At 38.9% G+C, this 26,540-nt stretch overlaps 1 protein-coding gene across 3 annotated transcripts in view; it reads left to right on the top strand.

Moving 5' to 3' along the window:
• The window catches only part of IL1RAPL2 (interleukin 1 receptor accessory protein like 2), a 1,103,039-nt gene that overhangs the window by 576,813 nt on the left and 499,686 nt on the right, over window positions 1-26,540 (top strand). For all 3 annotated transcript variants that reach the window (XM_059051451.2, XM_067024304.1, XM_067024305.1), the window contains exon 3: window positions 14,008-14,281. In XM_059051451.2, coding sequence (XP_058907434.2) covers window positions 14,008-14,281 — 274 coding nt within the window. The remainder of the gene's footprint in view (window positions 1-14,007; window positions 14,282-26,540) is intronic.

The following is a 26,540-nucleotide window of genomic DNA, read 5'->3' as shown; positions in this document are numbered from 1 at the left end:
CCTGATACACAGTAAGGAGTTAAACTCTCCTATTATTAATATTATTATCCTTACTACTGTGTACCAAGTTCAAAGTCATTTAAGTCTGACAAAAACCCTCTGAGGTGTGAATTTCTCCATAGTTTACAAGAAATACTCATTCCTAATAGTAATTGTGACTCTAGCACTAACGTAAATACAAATAATAACAGTATCAGTGATGCCTCAAAATTATGTCCATTTTAGAGATGCATGCCAAGATTCTCAGTAGTGGTATTAATTATGACTATAAAAGCAATAGAGTGTAAATTATCAGTATTCCAAAATCATCTCCACTTCACAGGCAGGAACAGATAATACCATTATTTGTATATTGGTGTCCATCATTAGGATAGATGATAAAATAATGTTAGTGATAATAAAAACAACAACAGCAATAACAACATTAACCATGTGATATAATTATGCCATTTCCCAGAGAAGAAAATACTACACCAGCATTACCAGGAGTGGTAGTTACTATAGTGTTTTAAAAATATCACAATAATGCAAGTAACTCCATTAATGCTCTACCTCAGTTATCCTGATTCTGATGAGATAAAAGGTTTCTTAGCAGTATGGAACAGCAGGGTTTCTTAGCAGTACAGAATTAATTTATTACTAATCATATGTATTGCTAAATTATTAACCTGTGTTACACTTACTATAATACTATAATACTTGTAATACTTAATACAATTACGGTATACATAGTAATACAATTGTGATTGTATTACTATTACTATTAATCATTATAATGATTAATGATATAATCATTTAATTATGACCTTAATTATAATAATGGGTATTATAAAGGTAAAATAATTAAATAATATAAGTAATTTACAATAATGTAAACACAAATAATAATAATGCACAGTAATTATCCCCAGTTAACAGCAAGTAAAGCATAACACAAGCCTCCCTGGTGGTGCGTCCTGGCTAATATTATAACATTATAATATTGTAGAATTATAAATAATAATATTATGGATATGCAATAATTATGTCCCTTTTATCCTGGGGACAATCAGTACCCGTACACTGAGGCATATATTAATCCTCTAATGTTCACCTAAATGCATATAGCAACATTGTGGGATGTCCTGTAACCATACCCATTTCTGGGAGGCAAAGACCAGCATCCTAGGTAGTGAAACTATGATAATGGTGCCAACACTTTGCAGGTACAGTCTATACCCAGGAACCCAGAGAGTGCTTTGAGCTTGGCTATTTCCCTGGCAAGGCAGGGCCAGCTCTACAGTGGGTGGCAACCCCTTGAGCACCACCTAGGCCATATCAATGCTATAGGTAAGTACCTGCACTGCACACTACCTCTCAGACACTTGGAGTGCAGACACCGGTTTTGACACCCTGCCAGCGTCCCCTCAGCTCAGAGTGCCCCTCTACATCTCTCCCCAGAAAGTGCTATCTTCTGGTAGTCGCTGAGGAGTGACACTCCATGGAACCAAGGCCATGAACATTTCCTCCTCAAGGCCCCGTGCACTAACCCACTAATGGGCACTTCTAGGTGCCCCAAGGCTGCCGCTGCCCCCAGCCACAGGGGTGGATTGGAGGACCAGAGTGGGGGTGGGGGGAACAACTGGGTGGAGACAGAGAGGAAAAACTGCTTCCCCCTTCCATTACCGCCCTTCCTCCTTTCCTGGACACCTACGTGGGGAAGGCGGGGGTTCACAGTACAGACCACAAACTCTTTTGCAAGTGGATGCACTTGGGAGATGGGGGAAGGAAAGGAAGTGCTCAGGGTCTGGAAGGTTCTTCTGGAGATGAAGTGAGTTGGAGGAGGTTATCAAGCTAACACATTCCTTTGTCTGATCAATCCTGAAATCAGTAAATTCTCCTCACCCCGAAATTGTTTGAGCAGATAAGTGAAGGAGGTTGGTAACCAGTGAGCCATGTGGATGTCTGAGGGAACAGTGTACTAGGCATAGGGCACAGCCATTGCAAAGGCCTGGAGTTTAAAGAAGCTCTGCTGATTTTATGAACTATCTGAAGGGCCCTAGCATGGACCGGTTTGTAATGACAAATAATAACAATATTAACCAACTAACAGAGTAGTTCTCAACTCTATCTGGTTCTACTCTCCCTTTTGAGGATAGTTGCAATTTTATATAACAAACATTTATTTGAATTTATGACATCTTATATAAGATATATATTAGGATGAATCATATGAAGTTGTCAATATTTGGTCTTTTTTTTTTTTTTTTTTTTTGCGGTACGCGGGCCTCTCACTGTGGTGGCCTCTCCCATTGCGGAGCACAGGCTCTGGACGCGCAGGCTCAGCGGCCACGGCTCACGGGCCCAGCCACTCCGCGGCATGTGGGATCTTCCCGGACCGGGGCATGAACCTGTGTCTCCTGTACCGGCAGGTGGACTCTCAACCACTGTGCCCCCAGTGAAGCCCAATATTTGGTCTTTTTTTGTAAATTTACTTATTTATATTTGGCTGCAGTGGGTCTTTGTTGCTGCACGCAGGCTTTCTCTAGTTGCAGTGAGCGGGGGCTACTCTTCGTTGCTGTGCACGGGCTTCTCATTGCGGTGACTTCTCTTATTGAGGAGCACGAGCTCTAGGCATGCAGACTTCAATAGTTGTTTCTCGTGGACTCTAAAGCGCAGGCTCAGTAGTTGTGTTGCACCGGCTTAGCTGCTCCGCGGCATGTGGGATCTTCTTGGACCAGTGCTCGAACCCGTGTTCCCTGCATTGGCAGGTGGACTCCTAACCACTGCACAACCAGGGAAGTCCAGTACTTTTTTTGTGTGTGTGGTACGCGGGCCTCTCACTGCCGTGGCTTCTCCCGTTGCGGAGCACAGGCTCCGGACGCGCAGGCTCAGCGGCCATGGCTCACGGGCCCAGGTGCTCCACGTCATGTGGGATCTTCCCGGACCGGGACACGAACCCATATCCCCTGCATCGGCAGGCGGATTCTCCACCACTGTGCCACCAGGGAAGCCCGGAAGTCCAGTATTTAATATTTTTGACTTAAACAGCAATTTCATATGATTCAACCTATTATAGTAAACATATAAATATAATTATATATATTTAGTTACAATAATTTATTTTATATTATAAATACACATTATATAACTACATAAACTTAAACACATAAATATATGCAAATTTATAAACTATGATAAGCAATCTGTAATAGAGTAAATGTATATATAATATATACATATACATATATGCAGTCTTCAATAATATAATATTGTTATAATATAGCAAGTATACATATTAAAATAGTGTAGAGTGATACACACATATTACTCTATACTATTATATACAGTTAATATTGAAACATATACATCATGCTAAAATATTACTTAATGGCCCTTTACTGTCCTGAAATGAAATTTATAAGTAATATGACTTACCTATGCCCCAAATTTGAAAAAAACAATTTAATTATAAAACAATTTAATGACCTAACTTTAATATAAACATGGTATAAAAGACAATTTTCATTGAAATAATGTATATTGTTGTATGTAAAGACTTGAGAAATACAATAGAATAATTTTAAAAATAGATATATAATTAGAAGAAATAGTAGTAGTTGAGGTAGTAAAGGAGAGATTTACTGATCATTGTATGTGTGCAAGGCACCGTTTGTTCTGGTTCTAAGGACTTGAAGTACATTAATGTATTTAATCTTCACACTCCCCTGATAGTCAGAGCCTGGAGAGGGCTTCCACTGTTTGTTAAAAGGAGGGGTTTAGAAATTGAGTTATCTGTAGTGAGGTGGACGGACCTAGAGTCTGTCATGCAGAGTAAAGTAAGTCAGAAAGAGAAAATCAAATACCATATGCTAACACATATATATGGAATCTAAAAAAAAAAAAAAGGTTCTGAAGAACCTGGGGGCAGGACAGGAGTAAAGACGCAGACATAGAGAATGGACTTGAGGACATGGGGAGGGGGAAGAGTAAGGTGCGATGAAGTGAGAGAATGGCATGGACTTATATATACTACAACATGTAAAATAGGTAGCTAGTGGGAAGCAGCCGCATAGCACAGGGAGATCAGCTCAGTGCTTTGTGACCACCTAGAGGGGTGGGATAGGGAGGGTGAGAGGGAGGCGCAAGAGGGAGGAGATATGGGGATATAGGTATGTGTATAGCTGATACACTTTGTGATACAGCAGAAACTAACACACCATTGTAAAGCAATTATAGTCCAATAAAGATGTAAAAAAAAAGAGGAGGGTTTTATGGTAGCTGAATGGTGTGCTAAACTTAGAAATGGAGAGGGAAATAAGTTATCTAAAGAATAAGAATAAGCCCTATTGGGCACTTATTTGAAGTCTGTATATCCTAGTTGACCCAGAATTTGATTTAAAATAGAGGCAGCCAAGTGTAGAACATAAGATGTGGACCCTGCTTCATGCCTGTAACTTCTAGAGCCTGGCTATTTGATGAGTAACAGTTTTGTCTCTGCCGTGAATCAGAACTCTCCCCACAACAGAGCAGAACTCCAACAGGACCAGAGATCTCACCCTGAAATCTGTGTGGCCACGCATGGTGTGGAAACAACTAACTTCAGGCAGAAAACCCCTGTAGACTCTGAGGTTGGTCCCCACGCAGGCTCTGTGTGTTAGAGGTGCAGGTTGCACATGTGTGGGGTGTGTACGCAGATGTAAGTATACTCTCTTAGACCTCAGTTGACTAGAACCCACCTCATAAGAGCCCTCAGTTAACTGGCTTTTATTCCCACCTCTACCCCCTATTGTAAGATAAACTTTTAATCCCTACAATATTTTTTCTTCAGGGTATCCACCTATGTATGTAAGAGTCTAAAAGTTGGAAGTAATAGTGGTTACATCCAGGCAGGGGTTTGAGATAAAGATGGGACTGTGTATGGTGGTTAAAAGGGGACATTAGCTATATCTGCAATGCTTTATTTCTTTAATAAAACAAAGCTACTGATAGCAAATTGGAAAAAAAGTTAACATTATTAACTTTGGATGCTGAGATCATGGGAGTTTGTAATAGTACTCTTTTTATTTCTCTGTAACTTTGAAAGTAAGAGAGAAAAAAATGAAGATTGCCAGGGAGAGATTTTCCAATTTAGCACATGTGCAGCTGGTCTTCTTGACCAAAGACCTCAGCAACCATCATATAATCTGTTTTCTTGGTGCTGGGTTAGAACTTGTCTAGTTTAATGTCTTCATTTCTTTTGGGAGTAGGAACTGACTTCCCAAAGTCACCTATCTCCTTGAGGATGCAGAGGTGGAATGTAAACCCAGGGTTTCAGATCCCCAGCTATCTTTATTCTGTTTTCACACCACCAGGCTCTATTCTTATACTGCCTTGGCATCAAGGTCTAAGGTGATGACCCTAAGGACCTGACAAATCCTTAGTCAATCCAGAAAATTTTATTCTCATCACAATTCTCTACTTAGGCAAAAAAATGAATTCGGACTTTTTAGAAAAAGATCTTCAACAATCCAAAGGTTAAACTTCAGCTAATGCAAAAATGAATTAACCAAAGCAGTTCACTCTAATAGTACTTAATTAAGCGAAGTCTCATGAGATGAGAATATATCAACCTATATTTAGTAAGACCTACTAAATGTCTGGTCTGGGAGGTGTTTGAGGAGAGATGAAAAGAAAAAAAGAAAAAACAAACAAACAAAAAAAAAACCATGAGAAGTCTCTGACCTTGACTAATGTGCTAGTCAATACGGTTGGAAAACCAAGCTGCTGTTTCTAACTTAACACCTAGGTAAATTAAGCTCAGGACTTGACTAAGATTTGGTCTGGGAGAGGCATGGAAAGTGGGAGAAGTGGTATGAGGGTGGAGACAGGAAAGAGCTGAATGGGCAAGGGCCCACAACATAACTGCTTCCTAACAAGGAGGGTTAGCATAGCTCTGTGAGGGAGGAGGTCTGGTCCACTTCAAGAGCGTTTCTCTTGGAAAGTGATAGGCAGCCATTTTGATAGGGTGGGGCCTGATTTGAAAGGGCTTGGGTGATAGACTTGGTGATTTTGATCAACTTACCATAGAATCATGAGTTCTGGAGCAGGGATATGGCAGTGAGTTTATTTTGTGATTCCTGTTTGTTGTGATGCTAGCTAATGGGAAAGTAGCAATCATTTGTTATTTTGAACACATTTTGTACCTTGGAGCCTGGCTCCTAGCGTTCCTATCAGAGTTTGGACACATCCCTGCTCTGGTGGGAAGCAGTAGGAGGAATCTTAAGGTCGACAAATGCAAACAACTTTTGATTATTAGTGAATTTTGGCGGGGGAAATACCCACACAGTTTCATCCCATAAAGATTTAATGAGTGCCTACTATGTGCAATGCACTGGGCCTTGTCCTAGAGATACAAAGGAAATGAGGCACCCATCTAACTGGGAAGGAGATCTGTAGACAAACATGTGGTCAGAGAGCTGCAGGGGAAAGAATTCACACAGGGCAGTGAAGTGCAGTTTTTTGGACGAAGTGGCATTTGAAGCTGTCTTGGAAGATAAGTAGAATCTCAATGGATAGGCACAGAGGCAAAGTGGAAGGAACCAGAGAACAATGGCAGAGAAGTGAATGGCATGTCGGGGAGTGGTGAGTATTTACTGAAGGGTACGGTGTGTGAAGAGTTGTGGCTGGGGACAGGAAAGACAGGCAGTCGCTGGTGAGGCAGGGGAGCTAGGCTTAGGGATTTGCGTACCAGGAGCCACTTCAAGTTTTGAGCAGTAAAGGGATGTGATCTTGTACATCAGAAACATCACTTTGGTTGCAGTTTAAAGAACAGACTGGAATGGAAAACTTGGAAGATCATTTAGAAGCGTATGGCAGTAGTCCAAGCGAGATATGAGAAGGGCCTGGACTTTCATGTCTATGTGGATGGAGAGGAGGGGAAGAATTTGAGTAACTTTTCATAAATGTCTTATGGGTGGAGCAGGAGAAGGTCAGTGGGAAGGGAAAGGCAAGATTCAGGGATGGCTTCCAAAATTTTTGTCTTGGATGACTGTGAACATGAGAGACTGAGAAGATTTGGCATTGGAGATAAGCTCACTGGCAAGCATCCTGGATTTGAGAGAGTAGCAGAAAGTCGGCTAGAGGGATTGGTGGGCAGTGCTGATATCCTGTCTCCCACAGACACATTTGCAGCTGCAGCCTTCAAATTAACATCAGTGCATTTGAGAAGAGCTTCAGGCTAGTGGGTAATACCCAAGGAGGCTCATCAGGCCTGAGGTAATCAGGAGTTGAAGAGTTGGTTGTAATGCCTCACGTGGCCACACCTCCAGAACATAATTGAGGCTCTCATTTGTCGGATAAAGAATGAAGGAATGATTTTGACAAAGCATAGTACAGATCCTGTAATGAAAAGGTAATGAAGATGGCTGCCAGCCCATTATTAAGTGTGATAACTGGGTTGAAATGAGACGAAGGACTTCATTTAGGCAGAACTTTCCCATTGACGAATAATGGGGGGTAAAAGAGTGAAAGGAAAGCGTATAATCTAATCCATAAAAAATGTAGGAATGCTTTTTAAAATCTGAAGCAATAATCATTCATTGTATTTATAGAGCTGGAGTGGGGGATATTTTCTCTATTGATACATATGGATGTGCAGATGAAATTTTAAAAATCAAGAAAATTTTCCCACTGTCAGAACTTTATTTTAAAAATGATGAAACAGGTCTGTCCATATTTCCAGGCTGGGGGCATGAAGGCATACATATGTCCAGCAGCTGGGGCACAGGCCACTCACTTCTTGGAGAGTTTGACTTTTTGTGCTCGGAGGCTGCCCACTAGAGGCAGACGGCGTACACTGTGATGGGTATAAATGAAAAGAATTTTGTCTTTAGGCATGTGTTTGAAGGAGAGCTGAGAGAGAAACAGAAGGTATACAACTCCCACATTAAAATATTAGAAATAAGGAGAGTAATGTATTCAATAGGCATAATACATAATAAGTACAAATATTAAGCATAGAACTCTATTTCTAGACTGTAATGTTAGGAATTGGGTGATCATCCTTAGATATTTAATTTTAAATGAATCAATATCGGTCAGATAAAATTTATCCAAGTTTTAGGACTGATCTTCAGAGGTTAAATCAAGTACACAGATTATTAACAATTCATTACTCTGTAAAAACTGTGTATAATTCAGAGGTAAATAATTGGCATACATTATTTGATGGTTATTATTCCAACAGTGGTGATTATTTAGGAATAGACTATTACTCAGCTGGAAAGGTCCACTCTACTGAACAGGGATATGCTATTTAGAATACATATGACAATTTGGATAGCACCAAGCAAATTTTAATATTTTAATGTCTCATGGACTGGGATGAGAAGTATAGGAGGCAGTATATAGAACACACAGTGGTTAAGAACGTAGGTTCTGGAGTCTAACTCACCGGCATTGGGGTCCATATTCTGCCATCACAACCTGAGTGACCTTTTAAGCGACCAAGTCACTTAAAAGTCTCTGAGCTTTTCTTTCCTCCTCAGTAAAATTAGAAGAGCAAGAGTCCCTACCTCCCAGAGTTAACGTGATAATGAAATGAGAAAACTACATGCAAAGCACCTGTCACAGTACCTACCTGTTTTGTACTAAGGGCTCAATGAATGCCAGTAGCTGCTGTTGCACCTTTCTAAGCTGGGTCATTTACCTGGCATATGTAACCTGGTCATCCAATCTGAGCAAGATCTTAGCTACATGCTCAACTTTTGGCTCACCCTATCACCCACCCCCAAGGGCGCATCCCCAGAGGTTGCTGTGATGCCTCCTCAGCAACCAGTGATTGGCAGATACAAATCCTTATTTTTAGAAATTAGGTGGGGAAAATCTACCGTGCTACACAAAAACTTGGACAGCCCGCCCTCTAGTGGTATTTTGATGAATTGCCCCCAACAATTGCCCCGTTGATTCACAAACAGGAGAGCTGGCCATAAAAATGAATGGGATATATACAGCTGACATCGTTACCAGAAAACATCTGGCTTAACAAATCAATTTATTAATCAAAAACAGATAATAAACTAATATTGAATGTACATCTCAGGCAAAGGACTTAAGTTGTAGTGAACATTATCAAGTTATCTGGAGATTGCATATTTTCATATGCTAATTAGCCATTTTACCTAAAGAGATTCCCAGTTTGGGGCAAAAATCCAAAATTGGCAATCCTACGCATACCTATACATCCTATCCCCCAATAAAAACTGTAATGTACATAGCCATTAGAGCTTGTAATTTTACTGCATGCAATATTATTTTCTTTCTAAAATAATTGTTGTTGTTGATAATAACATCTTATCCTCTTCTAGGGATTAAAAACTTTTCTCAGGACTTTGTTTTCACAGCAGGTAGGTGTGACAGGATTTGCTTTTCCAGATGTATTGAGGAGGAAGCTGAGGCTTGTCTATAAGCAGGCTAAATAGGTTTGCTTTGGTCACCCAGGGCACTTTCCAGGATACTGCATTAGTTTTACCCCTAGGAATCTCCTCTTGGTAAAATAAATTGCATGGACATTGGCATGTCCCTTTATATGTTTCATATGCTCCTGTTTTTTTTTTTTTTTTGAATCTTCATGTCAAACTCCGTAAGCATACACTTGTTTTGCAGTTTGAAATGAAAATGATTAAAATAGAGACCTGGGTTTTAAAGAAGTGGCTTTCTTTGCTGCATTGTAATTATTTTGTATAGCTCAGATATTAAAGCATTTCTACCAACAAGACCAAACTAAGAGTAATAATTTTTAAGCCTTACAAGAAACCTAAATCAAGGGAACAGAGATGAGCATCTAGAGAAACACAATTGTTCTTTAAATACTTGAATTGCTGTTCATAACAAGACTCAAGAGTGAACAGGGAATGGATAATTTAGAAATAGGTATTTTTAATGGAATGATGGGAATATTTATAGCCATACTGAGAGATTGTGAAGCAGAGGACAGGCATGCATTCACTGATGCTTTTGATGGGTTTGTTCTGTAGCAAATTTCAATCCAACTGCAGAATGTTGCTGTTTTTTGGGGGGAAATCTATTTTCCTTCTTACAGTGCCTCTATTTACACTTGTGGCTGGTTAGTGAAACGTAATTATCAAACCACCTGTGGGAGAAGCCAGTCTGTCCAGAAACCACTTTTCTTAGGAGCCTTTCGGGGGCAAACCTACACAGGTGAGACTGTAGTTGTGAACAGAATAGGGCTGGATCCCTCTGTGAATGAGAGGCCTTGCTGATAAGGTCAAGCTTGCAGGTGGGCATCCTCTGTGGGCTACTCTGTTCCACTATGTCCCTAACCTGGCCATAGCGTGCTCCCTTGTCAGCTGTATCACAGATCTATTCATTCACCTATTTGCCAAATATATCTGGAGTGTCAAAGTGCAAAGGGCTCTGAACGTGTGGCATGTATTACAAACTCCTTCTCATGACAGAAATGTGAGTTGTACTGGTGACTTCTGATGGCACCATCTTTGATCCCTGGAATGGCCCTTGGCAAATTGAGTTTTATGTGAGCTTTCTCCTCTTCCTGCCTTTTTGTGACCCTCTCATGCTTTCTCTTAACCTTCTCTCTTAACCTCAAGGTTTCAATCCCATCATATTCCCTTGCCACCTGAGTTTCCAGGCCTCTTACCTCAGTAGGCCCTTTTTAGTTGTTTCATCAGTCCCAAATCTAAAGATAAATGCACCACATTGTAGTATTTCATCCCATCTTGCCCCTCTCTCTGTTGGTTTTCCTAGGAATAGCAATCCATTAAAAACAAATCATACCACCTTGCTGGAATCTAGTAGTGGTCCTATACTCTCTAGATATAAGGCTACAAGGCCTTTACTCATGGGAATAGATTTCCCATGAGTAAAGTTCAGCATGGGAAAATATTCGGTGTCAGATGGGCCTTCATGGATCCCTGGTATCATACACTTTGTCTACTTTTTTTTGGGAAAATCGCCTGAGGTCTCTTGAGATACGTTATATTGTAACCTGTATTGTGAGTACAGTCGCTCCCAACCCCGCCCATATTCGCAGGTTCTACATCCTTGGATTCAACCAACCGTGGATGGAAAAAAAATATTTTTTTAATTGCAGAAAGTTCCAAAAAGAAAAACTTGAATTTGCTGCACACTGGCAACTTTTACATTGCATTTACAACTACATCACATTTACATTGTATTAGCTATTATAAGTAATCTAGAGATGATTTAAAGTATATCAGAAGGTATATGTAGGTTATATGCTACTACTAAGTCATTTTATATAAGGGACTTGAGCATTCACAGGTGTTAATATCCATGGGGCTCCTGAAACCAATCCCCTGCAGACACTGAGGTATGACTATACTAAGAGAAAAGAATAAAGGAATAACGTTTGGAAATTAAATTAAATTAAATTAAATCCTTATTATTGAATGTCTATTCTCTGTCTATTGACTACTTTATAACTAAAGACTCCCTCTCTGCTACCTAAAGCAAGGGAACAGAAGAAAAGGAACCATAAATTTATTAAGTCAAATACATTTTGCTCAGCCAGTACTTAGAAGGAAAATGATTTCTCAGTGTACTCGCAAGGTCCGTATGACAAAGCTAGTTGTAATGGCAGTTAAATGTCTTCAACTGCCTTTGAACATGATGGTTGTGTCCCAGAAGCAGATTTTTGATTATTTTCTATACCAACCATATAGAACAACCATGTTCTATACCAACTAATGGGACAAACCAGCCTGTTAAACATTGTACAGGTGTAGATTATGCAACAGATTGTTTAGAGGAAGTAACTAAAGGGATTTAGGGTGCAAATGAAAAAAACATTCCAGATTTTTTTTTTCTATCAAGTAGGTAGTTATAGAGGTTTGAAACTACTTTACCAAGACAAATTTGTTAATTCAGAAACACTTGTTATGCATCTTAGGGTTAGGAGAAAACAAAAACTGTAATATTAAGGAGTTAAAAAATATTTATCCCCATATTTTCTTTCTATTAACCAACTTTTAAAATAAAGCTATGAGAAAAAATATATTCTCTAAAAAAAAAGAGTTTCCTCTCAGTTGTGTTAATGCATGGGAACAGTATCACAATCCATAAAAAGGAATAATATAAAATTAATTTAAAGATGATAAAACAATAAATATTAAAATTGCATTTAATACAAAAATGTATCATCATTGGGAGTGAAGAAAAAAGCCCCCCAAGAGATAGCGAGAGATCAGTACGTACTTAGTCCAATTCAGTTGTACCTTCTTGACTTCAACAGTGCACAATGGTCATCAAAATTCATAGTGATGAATCTGGTGCCCTGTGAGTACTCAAAGTTCAAATGCCCTTCATTCTAAATTTAGGATGAGTTATTTATTTGGTTGATTTATTTCTAATGAATACTTCACATACTATAAGAGGATTTCAGGCAACTTATAATAAAAGCTCATATGCAGCAAGGCAGTGAAAAATGAAGTCACAAAGAGACATCAGAAACCACAGAGTTCAAAAACTTTCTTGGGCCATAGACCCCTTTGAAGATCTTATAAAGAGCTGTGGAACATCTCCTCAGAAAAGTATAGCTATGCAAGTAGGCACAACCTTGAAGTCTATGCAGGCATTCTGCCCCTAAGTGTCCTTGAACCCGGGGTCAAGAACCCATTATGTAGAGAAAGCAAAATCCTGAGGTAAGATAGTTATTTCACTTGAGCATTGCATTTAGCTCTGAGCTTCCTGTCAACTGAGGTTAAAAGATAAACACACTGGGTTGCAGAGTTCTCAACATCTAAAAAAGGAAGCAGATCAGTTCACAAAATGATAAGCGAAACATATAATTTTAAAATGACAGTGTTTATACAGTTTATGAAAGGATTATTTTATAAAGGGTAATCAAGTAATATAATGTAGCACAATTTGATGAAATTCTTTGAAAATCAGCAATTGGAGGTAGAATAACTATGCTAATTGTATTGATTAGCATATAAATTAGCATATAAAATTAGCATATAAAATTAGCCACAGTGTCTCATTTCCAACCCTTCTGGAAAAGAGAGAATTTATTGTATATGTCTTTCTTTAATGGTAGATTTACCCACCTAATATTATTTGATTAAACTTGACATTAATATAATATATTCCCATGAGTGCACACCAGCTGAGCAGCAAGGGAGACCTAAGGGTATAAAAAGAAATTGAAGTGTGATTAAATATCTGCTATTAATAGGTCATACCATGGAAAACTGGCATGTAGATAATGGCAAATAATCATTTTAGGTATCCACTGCTTCCAACCTAGGCATCTACTTTCTCAAAGGCAAATAAATAAAACAATGGCTCCTGTCACAATTACAGGCAGAAGCAGTATAGGATAGTGGTTAAGAACACAGTCTCGGGAATCAGAGACTGGTTTTCCACCACTTATTAGCTCTGTTGTCCATAGGCAAAGTTGCTGAACTTTTCTGTCTCAGTTTTCTCATCTATAACATAAGAATAATAAAAGGGTCAATCTCAGGGCTGCTCCTAGGCTTTATATGGATCCTAAGGAAGTCTCTGTTTTGTGGGGCTCCTGTCTATGTAAACAATTTGAGTCACCAAAAATCAACATGTCAGTGTCATTGTAGCCATCCGATCTCACAAAATCCTGTTAAGCGGATGCCTCGTGACTGGCAGGAGTGGTCCACTGGGCCATCCACCCTACTGGAATTGATCCCTATCTGTGGGGCCCCAGGAAAACCCCATAGGCATGAGTGCTGGAGCTCCTTGGAGGATCTAGTCAACCCAAAGTTTACTGCAGAGGACTGGGAATACCCCAAAGGCACAGGGCTAGGGCAGGAATCCTGCTTGCCCAGGTCTAAGGAGGATACTGATCTATCTCATAGGATCACTGGGAAGATTGAATGAGGTAATCTATGTAAAGCACGTGACTCAGTGTCTAGCTCATAGCAAGTCCTCAGTACATGTTAGCAATATTGTTGCTCTTCTCATTATTATCAACAATGCTCACTGCATCTCATGCCCAATCTGGTTTTCTTTCAGTGGATGGCTGCATTGACTGGTCAGTGGATCTCAAGACATACATGGCTCTGGCAGGTGAACCAGTCCGAGTGAAATGTGCCCTTTTCTACAGTTACATTCGTACCAACTATAGCATGGCCCAGAGCACTGGACTCAGGCTGATGTGGTACAAAAACAAAGGTGATTTGGAAGAGCCCATCATCTTTTCAGAGGTCAGGATGAGCAAAGAGGAAGATTCAATATGGTTTCACTCAGCTGAGGCACAAGACAGTGGATTCTACACTTGTGTTTTAAGGTAAGTGCTGTGTGAAAATGCTCAATGTCACGGGTGGTAGTCTTGATTGGGACTGGAGTGTGTATGGATGTGCCTCATGTTATACAGTAGATATATTCTTGAAAGGCTGCAGTGCATGTGGAGCTTCAGTAAATTCAATTCTAATTATTTATTGGAACAATATAACAAGTTCTTATCACATTTTCATAAAATAAGATTCCCATTTACTATGTATGCTCATTTAATTCAGAAAATTTTGTGATTCATTTATTTCCCAACTCCACCCCTGCCCCAGGGTCTTATATAGATGGTCCCTGACTTAACGATGGTTGGACTTAGAATTTTGCAACTTTACAATGGTGCAAAAGTGACATGCATTCAGTAGAAACCTCACTTTGGATTTTGAATTTTGGACTTTTTACAGGCTAGCAATATGTGGTATGATATTATCTCATAATGCTGGGCAGTGGCAGGCAGTAAGCTGCAGCTCCCAGTCAGCCACGTGATCATGAGGCAAACAACTGATATACTTAAAATCACTCTGTCCCCATACAACCATTCCATTTTTCACTTTTAGTACAGTATTCAATAAATGACATGAAATATGAATACTTTATTATAAAATAGGCTTTGAATTAGATAATTTTGCCCAACTGTAGGCTATTGTAAGTATTCTGACCACATTTAAGGTAGCCTAGGCTAAGCTATGATGTTCGGTAGGTTAGGTGTACTAAATGCATTTTTGACTTAAGATATTTTCAGCTTACTATGGGTTTATCAGGACATAACCCCAATTGTTGGTACAGGAAAATCTGTATTAAAAATTGCTTTTGCGTAGAGCCAGTTGGCTCAATGATCTTGATATCTGGCTGTGAAAATGACCTACAGTATCATTTAGGTCAGGGTCTTTCCTTTCTTATTGATGGAAAATAGCTTCAAATGCTTCTGGTGAAATTCTTCATGGGATTTACAATGTGAATTTGAGTCTACTGTATCTAAACATTCAACATGTATAAGCACATGGTCATCCTGTGTTCCTATATACTATTCTGGGAAGATACCACAGATACAGCTCCTACTTGTAAGAAGTTTACAGTGAAAAGCAATCTGTTTTATCCCCAGCGATTCCACAATATGTCCTTCCTCCCCCCTCCACCCCAGTGTCTGGATCTAGGATCTCCAATCTCAGTTAGAGACTGCATTAGGTGTTGAAGTAAGTAGCTGAGGTGACCTTTAAACTACTCTTCAATACTGCCATTTTAGAAGTGTCTGATCTTGCTCACCAGGGACCTGCACTCTACTGTTTGATTTTACCTTCTTGGAAATGCAGACCCTTCCATTTCTGTTTCCTGTGGTCTTTGTCTGATGCGAAAGCTATGTCACCTCTTCATCAAAAGCACTTGGAAGCCCCTGGTGTGGCCTCATTGTTCAAAAGGGCAGGAGTACAAGGTGGTATATAAATAGAGAACCTTCTTGATGCTCTAAGAATCACTTTGGTCTGTATAGTGGGAGGAAGTGTTGGGGGAGCAAGTTTAGTCTCTTTGTGGTGGGCAAAAGCCCCAGGATATTGGCAAAAATAGCAATCATTCTGATCACACCCTTAGCAATAATCAGTATTTTCACCTCCTTGGACAGCTCTTGGCAGAAATGAGAAGTGGGTGTAATTCGGTTCCATTGTCTGACACTCTGTTCTTTACAGTGCTGCTGCTGTCTCCCTGCTTATACCCTCTTCATTCCCACTCTCATTAAATCCTGCCAATCTAAAATAGATCTCTTTTCCTCCCCCTATTCCATTTGCTCTGTTTGTTTTGTTTTCACAAATTTTAAATTTTATTTGTAAAGCATCAGCCTACTATATACAGGTGCTATACTTATAATGAATTATTGAATTAATTACTGCTTACTTCCCCTGCCCTGCTTATTTCCCCAATCTGGCTATCTCTCCTTTCTGCCTTCCTCTCCTCTCACCCATTCCCCTACCCTGAGAAATGCTAACAATATAGTGTGTATCCTGGCATACCTTCCCCTTATTCTTTTAATTATACAAGCATATCTACATGGGGATTTCTCCTCACTGTTTTACAAAATAAAAAGAGTTACATATTTCCCTGCATTTTCTCTCCTTATTAAAAATACATAGTGGAAATATTTACAAGTCAATTGATAGAGAGCTCACTCATCCTTTTAAGTACATAATATTCTTTGTTGTTTAATAGTCTATGATACCACAATTTAGTCAATCATTTCATTATTGATGTGCATATACTTTGTTTCCAGTGTTTTTGTCCCTATAAAAAGTGCTGCAATTGAAGCTCCCAATTTGCTTTTAAATACACTTCTAAATTTTAGAACAGTTTTAGATTTACAGAATTATTGCAAAGATAGTACAGAAAGTTCCTGTATGCCCTACACCCACATTCCCCTAGTATTAACATTTTCCATGACTGTGATACACTTGTTACAACTAATGAACCAATAGTGATACATCATTATTAACTAAAGTCCACATTTTATTCAGATTTCCTCAGATTTTCCTTAATGCCCTTTTTCTGTTCCAGGATTCCATCTGGGATACCCCACCCTGCATTTGATCATCGTGTCTCCTTAAGCTCCTTTTGGCTGTGGTGGTTTCTCAGACTCTCCTTGTTTCTGATGACCTTGACAGTTTGAGTAGTACTATTCAGATATTTTGTAGAATGTCCCTCAACTGGGATTTATCTGATTTTTTTTTTCATGTTTACACTGGGGTAGTGTGTTTTGGGGAGGAAGAACACAGAGATACAATACTATTTTCATCACATCATAACAAGGATATGGAGTATCAGTATGCTTTTCCATTGTTAATATTGACCTTGATCATCTGGCTCAAGATAGTATTTGTCTTTCTCCACTGTAAACTTGTTCTTTCTTCACTCCCTTTTCAAACTGCCCTCTTTGGAAGAAAGTAGTTATTCATAGTCCATACATAAGGAGTGGTAGTTATGTTCCACTTCATTAAGACCAAAGTATCTACATAAAATTATTTAGAATTCTTCTGCATGGGATATTTGTTTTTTTCTCCCATTTATTTATTTATTCAATCATTTATTTATATCACCATGGACTCATGGATATTTATATTATACGTTGGGTAATAATCCAATGCAATTGTATTTTCTGGGTCAAATTCATCCACCTTTGACTGCTGGGAGCTCTTTCAGTTGGTGCATCTGTCCCTTTGACATAACCTCCTCATTGTTTTATGTTGTTGTCTGTTTGTTTGTTTAGTATTTTCTTATATTTCAGCACTCTAAGATGCTCCAGGCTTATCTTATATATTCCCTGCCCCCAGTCCTAGAATCAGCCATTTTCCCAAGGAGCCTTGACTCCTTTTAATGAAGAATGATATTAGACACCAAGATTTGGGTGCTAGGTGTGCTCATTGCTACTGGGGAGTTGTTGCTTCTAGGCCCTCTCAGCTGACAGCCTATTTTGCTTTTAAACAAAGCCTTGTACTACCTCATACACAAGGGGGATTTCCCAATGCCCCTGAAATCCTTTCCTATAGGTGGCCCCCTCTTTCAAGTATATATTAGATTGACCTTACTTGTATTTTTTGTAGATATCATCTAAGTCAGTAATTCTCACCTCACATCTAGATCAGTAGAAGAGAAAGGAGTGGTATTCCACTAAGCAGAGGCTTAGATGCAAGCATAGGTGGTGACCTCTTTTATTCGTGCAGCAGATCTTAGGGAACGATTGGGACTGATGGGGTGGGGGAAATTTTGAATATTATCCCTCATGTGTGTCTTGGTAAGGAGAAAAAATATTTGGGAATCACTGTTCTAAAGGATGCAACCGTCTTTTGTCAACTCAGAGATATAGAAATCTCTTTCAGAATGGCAAGAGAGTGACATCTATAGTGAAAAAGGCTCTGAATTTGGCAATGTACATGTCACCTAAAATCCCAAATTTGATACTATTTTAAGGTAATTGTGGAATGATTTTTCTATGCTTTATCAACCTCATTAAAAGTTACTCTATTGATTTCAGTGTGGTTAAAAATGCAGATATGAAATATTTAGTAATATGCTCCACCCATTTAAGTCACAGCAAGAAAAGTTTACTGTCTGTGCCCTTTCAGTAGCCAATTACTCATTTTTGTGTTTTTCTTTGTCCAGTCTCAAGAGCGATTACTTGAATTTCTCAGCATGTCGGTGGGTTAGTGATAGAGGAATGGTGGAGAAGTGAGTCATATTTAGAGAGCTGTGCCAATCCAAGAATTACTGTCTATTCCACTTTCCACTCAAATCTTTTCAGTGGAGGCCCTTAGTAGAATAAAAATGATGAGAGTAATCTTATCTGACAAAATCCCACATATCACTTTCTCAACAACTTGGAACAAGGGGCAACTGAAGCTGTGGATGAAGATAGATGTATTCCTATAATCCTGAATTGAATTCACAGATATTGAAAAGAGTGATTAAATATAATTGAATATCTGTGTATTTGGGGATGACAATGGCCAAGTGTAGAGAATCAGCCATAAGTTCAAAACCATCACGACTATTTACCTCTCCAATGAAGTAAATGGAATAAGGAACCCTCTTCTTAAACAGGAAGGTAACCCAACTATTTTTGGTCTTTAGTAATCGTTGAAATAAATGAGGTTCTCAAATTCTGACTGCCTTACAAACCCCTTCTAAAGGGTTCCTTAATGCATTCACACAGTTCTGAGGCATGACATTTGCCTTGCTATTCATCACATTTGAGTGATTTTACTCTAGCAAAACATTACCAGAAGAATTGAGGGGAGTTGGAGATATTCAAAACAAGAAATGTAGTATGTATCAATAGCTAATTTTTGAATCTGTACAATGAGTACATGAGGATTCATTACATTTTTTAAATTTTGGAATATATTTGAAATCTTCCATAATTTAAAAGAATAAGAAATAAATATAAGTATACAGTAATTTTGCCTGATTTTGATGGCTCTTAAATGATCCTGACTTAAAAGTGCCTATGTAGCATATATCAAACAAGTCTTATATTTCCGTCAACAGTCATGGGACTTGCTTTATGCTGTATTGCAAGGAAACTTTTTACATGATCAGCACATTTAGCACAGTTGATCATCCCTTCTTTATGGTATGTCCTTTACCTGAGTTCCAGAGAATCACACCTCCTAGTTTTCCTCTTATTTCATCAGTTATCCTTTCTGAAGTTCCTTTGCTGACCCCTCATATTCCCCCTGACCTCTTAATGTTAGAGGGCCCTTAGGTCTTTGTCCTTAGGTTTCTTCATCTCTACCCATGCTCCCTCCCTCCATAACCTGTTTATACAGTCTTATCGTTTTATATACCATCTTTACACTGGTAACTTCAACATGTATACCTTCCAGCCCAGATCTCTCTGCAGCCTTTTTTATCCAACAGACTTTTCAACATCTCCACTTGTGTCAAAACCAATATGTCCAAAACTGAACTCCTGATCTTCCTCTTATATTATCGTTGGTTCCTATAAAGTAAAACCTGGGGCAAAAAGTTAATATGTATTAGGGAGTGTAATCCCAGAAAAATAGGAATGAAGGAAAAGGAAAGTGAGGCAGGGAGAAGGAAGGGTATTGTGACAAACTTGATCCAGGAGAAGAAATGGGGAACAATTTATTTCTCAGCTCCCAGCTCCCATTGTTCAAGGGGTTATTCCACAGGGTCTTAACCACCTTGAATTTTGGGGATTGCATAATCCGTGCCTTCCATACCACTGCTGGTCCAATCCAAAGTCTCTTATCTCTCGTTACAATAAACTCCTAATTAGTTTCTCTGCTTTCACACATGTCTCCCTTCAATCTACTCTTTTTTAAAATTTTTATTTTATATTGGATTATAGTTGATTTACAATGTTGTGTTAGTTTCAGGTGTACAGAAAAGTGATTCAGTTATACATATACATACATCCATTATTTTTCAAGTTCTTTTCCCATATAGGTTATTACAGAATATTGAGTAGAGCTCCCTGTGCTATACAGTAGGTCCCTTCAATCTATTCTTAACACCATAGTCAGAGTGGTCTTTTAAAAACATTAGTCACCTATGTCTGTGTTCTGTTCTGCTCAGGACCTTCTGAGGGCTTCTCATTTCATTCGGAATAAAAGCCAAGTCCTTACTAGGGCCCTGGAGGTGATCTAGTCCCTGGTACCATTCTAACTACTACTTTCCCATTCTTATCTCCTTGGCTTACTCTACTCCAGCCACTCTGACCTCCTTGCTGTTTCTCAAACATGTCAAGTATACTCCATCCTTAGGGTTTTTTCACTGGCTCCTCCCTCTGTCTAGAATGTTTTCCTCTTCTATACTCACATGACCAAGTCCCTAATTTCCTTCAATTGTATAATTTCTTCTATTCTAATCTTATCAGTGGGCCTTCCTTGACTACCTTATTTGTAATACTAAGATTCTTTTTCACTCAGTCCCCATCTTCTGTACTGATACTTGCCTTCCTCTATTTTTTCTGTTTCCATAGCAATTATCACCTTTTATTATATATATAATATATATAATTTATGTATTATATTTATTGTTTTTATTTGTCTGTTTCCCCATGCTAGAATATAAGGTCCTTAAGGACAGAGATCTTTGCCTTTTTGTTGTTGTTGTTCACTAATATATCTCAAGGGCTACTATGTGGCACATAGTAGACACTCAATAAATAAATAATGAATGAATGAGCTATTTTCCAGTTAAAGTCAGGTAGCTGCCTGACAGATATAAATTATTTTTACTGTATAAGAATATAGGCCCAAGTATTGCCAGATCTTCTGATTTTTTAAAGAAAAACTTTAAATCTGAATATGTGAAATTTCTCAAATTTAAAAATTTTCAGGGCTCTCCTCCCAAAAAAGTCCCTACTCAGATTCAACCAGTGGATTCACAGTTGGCAAACTCTGAACTACTAAATTCTAACTCTAACATTAACCTAGGGAGTGATGGTGTATTATAATTGTGTGACCTGTGCCTTGCTTTCCTAACCTGGAAAATGAAGATTAATTTGTTTACTCAGCTTAAGATACATTGAAAACTTGCTTTAGGTGTTTGGTATATAGCATTAAACAAAACAGATTAAAGTTCCTACTGTCCTGTAAATTACCTTCTAGAGTGGGGGAAACATACAAATAACAAATTCACAAGATTACATTGGGTAATGTGTATGATGAGAATAAAAAAAAAAGAAGGGTCATGTTGTAGGAGTAACTGGGAGGCCATTTTTATTAAGTGGTCTAGAGGACCTCCCAGAAAAAGGGACTTATAAGCTGAGACGTGCATGAAAGGAAGGAACCAGCCTTGTGAAGATCTACAGGAACACTGTTCCAGTCAGAGTGAACAGCAAGTGCAAAGGTCATGAAACAGGAACAGGCTTTTTATATTCAAGGAAGCTAAAGAAGGCCAGTCTGGATGGAGTGCAGTGAGCTGGAGGAAAATGGTACTGGATGAGGCTGGAGAGGCAGGCAGAGGCCATATCCTGTTGCATATGGTGGGCTAGGATAAAAATTGATTTTTATTAGTAATCAGGGGCAAAGGGAGTATTGTGTTTTGTCTGTTTGTTTTAAACTGGGGAGTAACATGATCAGATTTTCACTTTAAAAGATCACTCTGGCTGCCCTGGTGGGAAGGGACTGTAGAGAGACAAACAAGGAGACAAAGTTTGGATGGAATTGTGTTAGTTGAACAGGTATGTGATGGTAAGCTTGGAGTGGGTTGGTAACTTGGAGATGAGGAGAAGTGAATGCGTTCTAGATATGCATTGAAGGATGAGCACCAGGACATACTGATGCACTGGATGTGAGAAACGGGAGAAATAGTTGAATAAAGTATGACTCAAGTGTGTCTGACTTAAGCAGTTGAGTGAATCATGGTGCTAGTAACTGAGATAAGAGAAGGCCTAGAGAGGAGCAAGGATAACAGTGTCTACTGCAGGGAATGCTGACAAGCACTTAGCACCAATGCTGACACAGAGTAAGCACTCAACACATTATCTCTTATTTCTACTTTTACTACCGCTACCATTGTTACTACTATCTAGGAATTTTAGCTCTTATTATATGGCAAACACTGTGATAATCCTCAGGAACCCTATGAGGTAGGTCACATTATTGAAGATGATAAAACTGATACTCATAGAGGTTAAAGAACTTGTCCCATGATACACGGCTAGTAAACAATGGAGCTAAGACTTGAACCCAGGTCTACCTAGCTCATGCACATAATCAGTTTTCTCTACCGTCTTTTTGTTTATTACCTATGTTTACTATTCTTTGTAGGTACCTGTATCTGTATATCACAACAAATGAGATATGGTTAATTCCTGTTTGTAGAAAGTTCTGCGATTCCATCTGTTTTCAAGTTCCATGGTGTACAGTATTGTCTGGAGATGAGGATGAAATTCTACCGATTAAAGGTGGACAACAGAAGACAGTGAAATAGAGATCCTAAATTCATGAAAAGTGAGGATGAGGTTAAAGCAGAAATTTCCAGGGATAAAAAACCAGACTACTTGTCTTACAAAGTTTGAAACCCTTTGCAATCATTTATCAGTTTCCAAACATTATACAGAAGTGCTTAAAAGTTGTTTGCTACCAAAGAAAAGGGATGGAGGAACCTTGTTGGACGTATGTCCATAACTGGATTTCTTTTGTCCGTTTACTCTCACTCCCAAACCTGCAAGGTATAAGATTCACGATGAATCAATTAGAGAAGCATGTACATCAGTCTGTGACAAAGTACTGGAATGAATATAATCAGGTGTATAAATGCATGGCTTTGTTTTTCAAGAACTTATTGCATGTAACTACTTCCCTCCATTTACCCTAAAGGTATTTCATAGAAGTAGAAAATTGAGAGTGCATTCCTTCCTAAGTACAGTTTTATATTATTTTCTTTATTTTGAATAAAAGGGATTTTTTCAGCTGATATCATTTCAGGTCTCAGGTACCTACTTTTCATGAAACAAATATTTACTGAGTACCTATTATATAAAAGCTACCAAAAAAGGCAAAATCAAATGACAGGGCTCCTGCCTCCAAACAAATTTAAAGGGGAATTAGGACATATATACAAATTACAAGCAAACAAGTATAACTCAAGTAAAAGAGAGGATCCCATATGGCTCATCAGAGCATTGTATCCTAGGAAACAGTCCAGCAAATAAACATAATTTTAAAAGTTTGGATATTTAGGTATTTAATGTAGTCCTTTGAAAAACATCAAGGGGAAACCAGTCTGTAACCCCCACCCCGGCAACATTTGAAGTTATCTTTTTCCATTACTTTCATGCTCAATAGTTATTACATAAGGCAGCTGCCCAGAAACCTCTCTCATCACTCCTCACTCTCATTCCTAACTAAAAAACTCACCCTGGAGTGCATCCCCTGCAAGTGTTTCCTCTTTTTCGTCTTCTGTCACTTCTTTTTTTTTTCCTTGCAAGAAGTTCTTGTTCCCCGTTCTAATATAATTTAATTAAACTAGCATTGCTCGTTGCAATTTTTCAGCTCTTTCTTCCCTACACCTGTCCTGCACATTAAAAGCCCAGATGCTGATCTGGCACACCAAGAATCTCCATAGAAGTTGTTGAATCTGGAGAGACCCCTGCGGCCAAAAGAGGATTATCTCTGGAGGGCAGGGAGAAGGGGAAAACTGCCAATGCTAACTTCATGTCTTTTATTCCATCACACATGAGAGGAAGGGAAAAGTGCTATAAGAAAGATGGAGATAAAGTAGTAGTAGAGAGTAAGGAAAAATAGCTTTTGACGTATAGAATCATGGTGTTTCAGATGGTTCTTGATGATCTAAACAGGTGGCAATAGTAGAGGAATTACCAGGCAGATGAAGCAGTGTTCAAGAGCAAGGATGCAGTAAAACATGGGTTATGCCCAGAGGAAAACAGGGAAGTCAGTGTGGCTAGAACCTGCATTTATCAAGGCATTTTTTTCTAAATATGAACATAACAATAACTAACCCTTGCTTTATAGAGGTTTCAGATATATTTTTGGAATGTGAGACTTTAAGACATCGACCAGTTCTTAGAAAATAAGATAAAGGACAGAACTAATGAGCACCTTAACATGCAGTCAGATAATAATGCATGTGTTTTAACAGGTGATGTTTCCATTGGAGAAAATGGAATATTTAAAGGCAGTAAATTCCCTTCTATGACTCTACCCTTATTAACAAAGGAGATGCTGCTGACCTCAGCATTATCAGTCAGAACATGCACTCCAAGTAGTTTTCTCAGGGATGGGAATGAATTCATATGGAGCCATCCCCACTCTCTCACCACTCTGAAGAATGATCCACCTTGGCAAGATAGCTGGTTAAGGTTCAGTGGGTACAGTCTCTATCTATGGCTATGAAATGCAGAAAAGCCAAGTAGGATGGTGATGTGTAGTTCCACTCCAGGGCCTTGATCTCAATAAAACAAGACCCAGATTAACATGAATCTACACACACTCATTTCCAGACTGGATCATACTCTTCAATACTAAGACAATATAGAGATGCCATATGCATTTTTTTATTTTTCAGCCCCATTACCCTGCCCCCTCCCAACACCTTTCTCTGACTCCCTGTAAAGGAGAGCAGTTTGGCTAGATTTTATATTTACATTCATCTGTTTTATTCTCACGCAAGATCTCTCTCTCTCTTTCTCTCTCTCTGTCTCCCTCCCCCTTTCTCCACCCACTATCTCCCTCTCGCCCTCCTCCTCCCTCCCTCCCTTTCTTTCCCTTGGTCTATCTCTTCCCTTTTAACTGGGACTAAAACTTACCCCTGGACTACCCCCTCAGACAGTTTCTACACGCATAGAGCAGGCTTTCCATACATGTGGGTTACTGCCTTACTGGCTGTAACCCTCAGATCATTAGGGTCTGTGGATTTTTAATTTGGTCACATGAAATCTTTTCTTTTCTAATATGTTAAATTTTACCAATAGAAACAGCAGGAAGGCACTTATTATGAGATGACAGTGCAAAGAATGATGCTGGGAACATCAGTATTTTGTAGCATGGTGTAGTGTCACAGAAAATTCTAAATTTTAAGGCATTTAGGGATATTTCTTATTATGTAATTTTGTTGTATTATATAAACACTCTGGCAAACTTTCGACTTTGATCCCACATGACATAAAACAAACATTGAAAAGTACTGTTGTTTCTAAATAAAATATGACTTATTTTTACTTTCCATTGTTTTAGAGACAGGTGTATCCATGTTTGACTGCCCAGTGTGTGGACAAGTCATTTGAAAGACAGTGGTCAACAGAAATACCTTCGCTAGTCATTTCCTTTCACTATTTTGTTTGCTATTATCTCAAGCCCAGAGAGGCTCACTACCATGTTTCTAGTTATAAAAATCAATGACTTTGACCAAGCTATTGGCACCTATGAAATTTCCATTCCCTTCACTTGCCCACTGAATCTGGGTCTCTCTTCCAGCAACATCGTTTTTACAGCTGTCTTACTCTAGAGCTGCTCATCTATGCATGCTAGCCCAAGGGCTCAAAGGCCAAGTCATATCACCTCTGTTGGATCTGTTGAGGATATTTAGTGGTAGAAGTGGAATTAACTTTATTAAATCCTTTCCTCTGGACGTATGGAGGGGAAAAAAACGTTATATTGGGTGTGATACACAAAATCATGAAAATGTCAGGATCTTCCCTTAATCCTATCGAACCCAAATCCAAACAAACCGAATCATTTACTGAAAAAAATAAGTTATGAAAACAGTCTGTAACATCGAGATTTGTGTCTGGCGCCCCTTCTGGAACTACTCACCTTCCTTTCCAGTGCCCCCTCCTAGGCTCTTGTTGCACTGCCCTTTGGTTTTCTTTCATTTGGGCCCAACTGGGCCCTCTGTGCAACCAGATGATCTTTTCTTTCCCCTTCCCCATTCCCCACTTATGGAAGTTATTCCTAAACGTGCCATTGTCCAGAAGCCCCCACCCTGACCTCCTTTCCTTACTCACTCTCAGATCCCTAGTCTGAGGGACACATAGGCAGGAGCCCTCTTGGTTTCTCATCCCTTTGCATCAGGGATCAGTGTCTGCTCTCTTCTCGTCCTGTCCCAAAGGAAGAGGTGGCCTTTCTAAACCTACCCAAGCCAGCAAATTAATTCCTTTTGTTTTTTGTATATTTATGAACATTTAAGTTTTATTTTCCTAACAAAGAAATATATAAAGAAGTAAAAGCTCTCTATCCTACTGCCCCTACCCTCCTCCATTTTTCTGGAAAAAAGGTTTTTCGAGAACA

This window comes from Kogia breviceps, chromosome X (assembly GCF_026419965.1).
Source record: "Kogia breviceps isolate mKogBre1 chromosome X, mKogBre1 haplotype 1, whole genome shotgun sequence".
NCBI classification, from domain to species: domain Eukaryota; kingdom Metazoa; phylum Chordata; class Mammalia; order Artiodactyla; family Physeteridae; genus Kogia; species Kogia breviceps.
Note: the sequence above shows the minus strand (reverse complement) of the source record. Positions and strands in the feature narration are given on the sequence as shown.